Raw genomic sequence first — 1,215 nt, 5'->3', positions numbered from 1 at the left:
TAAAAAAATGGGATCAGACAAGGTGACCCAATCTTTCCATTTCTATTTGTTATGATGGCGGAAGCTTTAGGGAGGAGGATCAATAAACTAAAGGAAAATAAAATCTGGAAAGGAATCCCAAGTGTCAGAGGACATAGTTATATCCCATTCTCAATTCACAAATGACATGACTCTTTTTGGGGAGGCTACTCTTTAGGAAGCGAGAATGATTAAAGGGGTATTAGATGATTATGTCTCTCAGACGGGTCAACTTATCAATGAAGATAAATCTTCTACCTTTCTTTTGAATGTTAAGGTGGCAGAGCAGAGAAATATAGAAAAAATTCTCAGTTTCCAAGTCTCAGATCTCCCTTCAAAGCATTTGGGATCCCCTATGTTAGCAGGTGAATGCAAAATGAATCAATGGCAGGAGATAATTGACAATAGTCGCAGGAAGATTGGTGCTTGGAAAAATAGGTGGCTATCTCTAGCTGGAAATATGCAATGGATCAAAGTGGTTTTGGAAGTTGTCCCTATATACGTGGTGTCCTGCTTCAAAGTTACAAACAAGGCGGTTGGAGTAATGGAGGGCATCATGAAAAAAAAATTATGGGTTGAAGCGAAGGAGGAGTCCAAGAAAAATTTTCATCTTATCAGATGGGAAAACATTTGTCTATCAAAAGAAAATGAGGGAGATGGGCTTCGAAAAATGTTGAAATAGAATAGAGCCCCTGGGGATAAATTGGTGTGGAAGGTTGTCCAGGAATCAGACAAATTATGGACTAAAATATACAACAAAAATACTTGGATTCAGGGGAAAAGGAAATAATTCTGACTTTGGCCAATCCCATAGGAGGCTCTGCAATTGGGAAATTTATGTGTGATAGTAGGTCGATCATCACAAAACATGTATCATGGAGAATTGGAAATGGCAGAAAGGCGAAAATGTGGCAGGACTCATGGAACAAAGAGGAGAGTCTCTCGGAGACATTGGGTTTCCTGGAATGGATCCGAATGGTGGAGGAATCCATTGGAATTTGTGTTGGAGACTACGTGACTAGAGAGTCCGATATAATTTTTTACTCTTGGATTGATCTAGGAGGAAGGATCCCTGCTTCGGACTGGGAGAGATTGAAAATCATTCTAAATAGTCATAGGGTTAAGCTTTCAGCCTTAGAGGATGAAGTTTTCTGGACAACAACATCATCAGGGAGATATTCGGCCAAGCTGGGATAT

At 39.8% G+C, this 1,215-nt stretch overlaps 1 protein-coding gene across 1 annotated transcript; it reads left to right on the top strand.

The window, feature by feature from the left end:
* The first annotated feature begins 205 nt into the window (after window positions 1-205).
* Window positions 206-700, top strand: LOC131066160 (uncharacterized). Its single transcript, XM_058000861.2, has one exon. The coding sequence runs from the start codon at window positions 206-208 to the stop codon at window positions 698-700; it is 495 nt and encodes a 164-aa protein (XP_057856844.2).
* Window positions 701-1,215: the final 515 nt, after the last annotated feature.

This window comes from Cryptomeria japonica, chromosome 1 (genome assembly GCF_030272615.1).
Source record: "Cryptomeria japonica chromosome 1, Sugi_1.0, whole genome shotgun sequence".
Lineage (NCBI taxonomy): Eukaryota > Viridiplantae > Streptophyta > Pinopsida > Cupressales > Cupressaceae > Cryptomeria > Cryptomeria japonica.
Note: the sequence above shows the minus strand (reverse complement) of the source record. Positions and strands in the feature narration are given on the sequence as shown.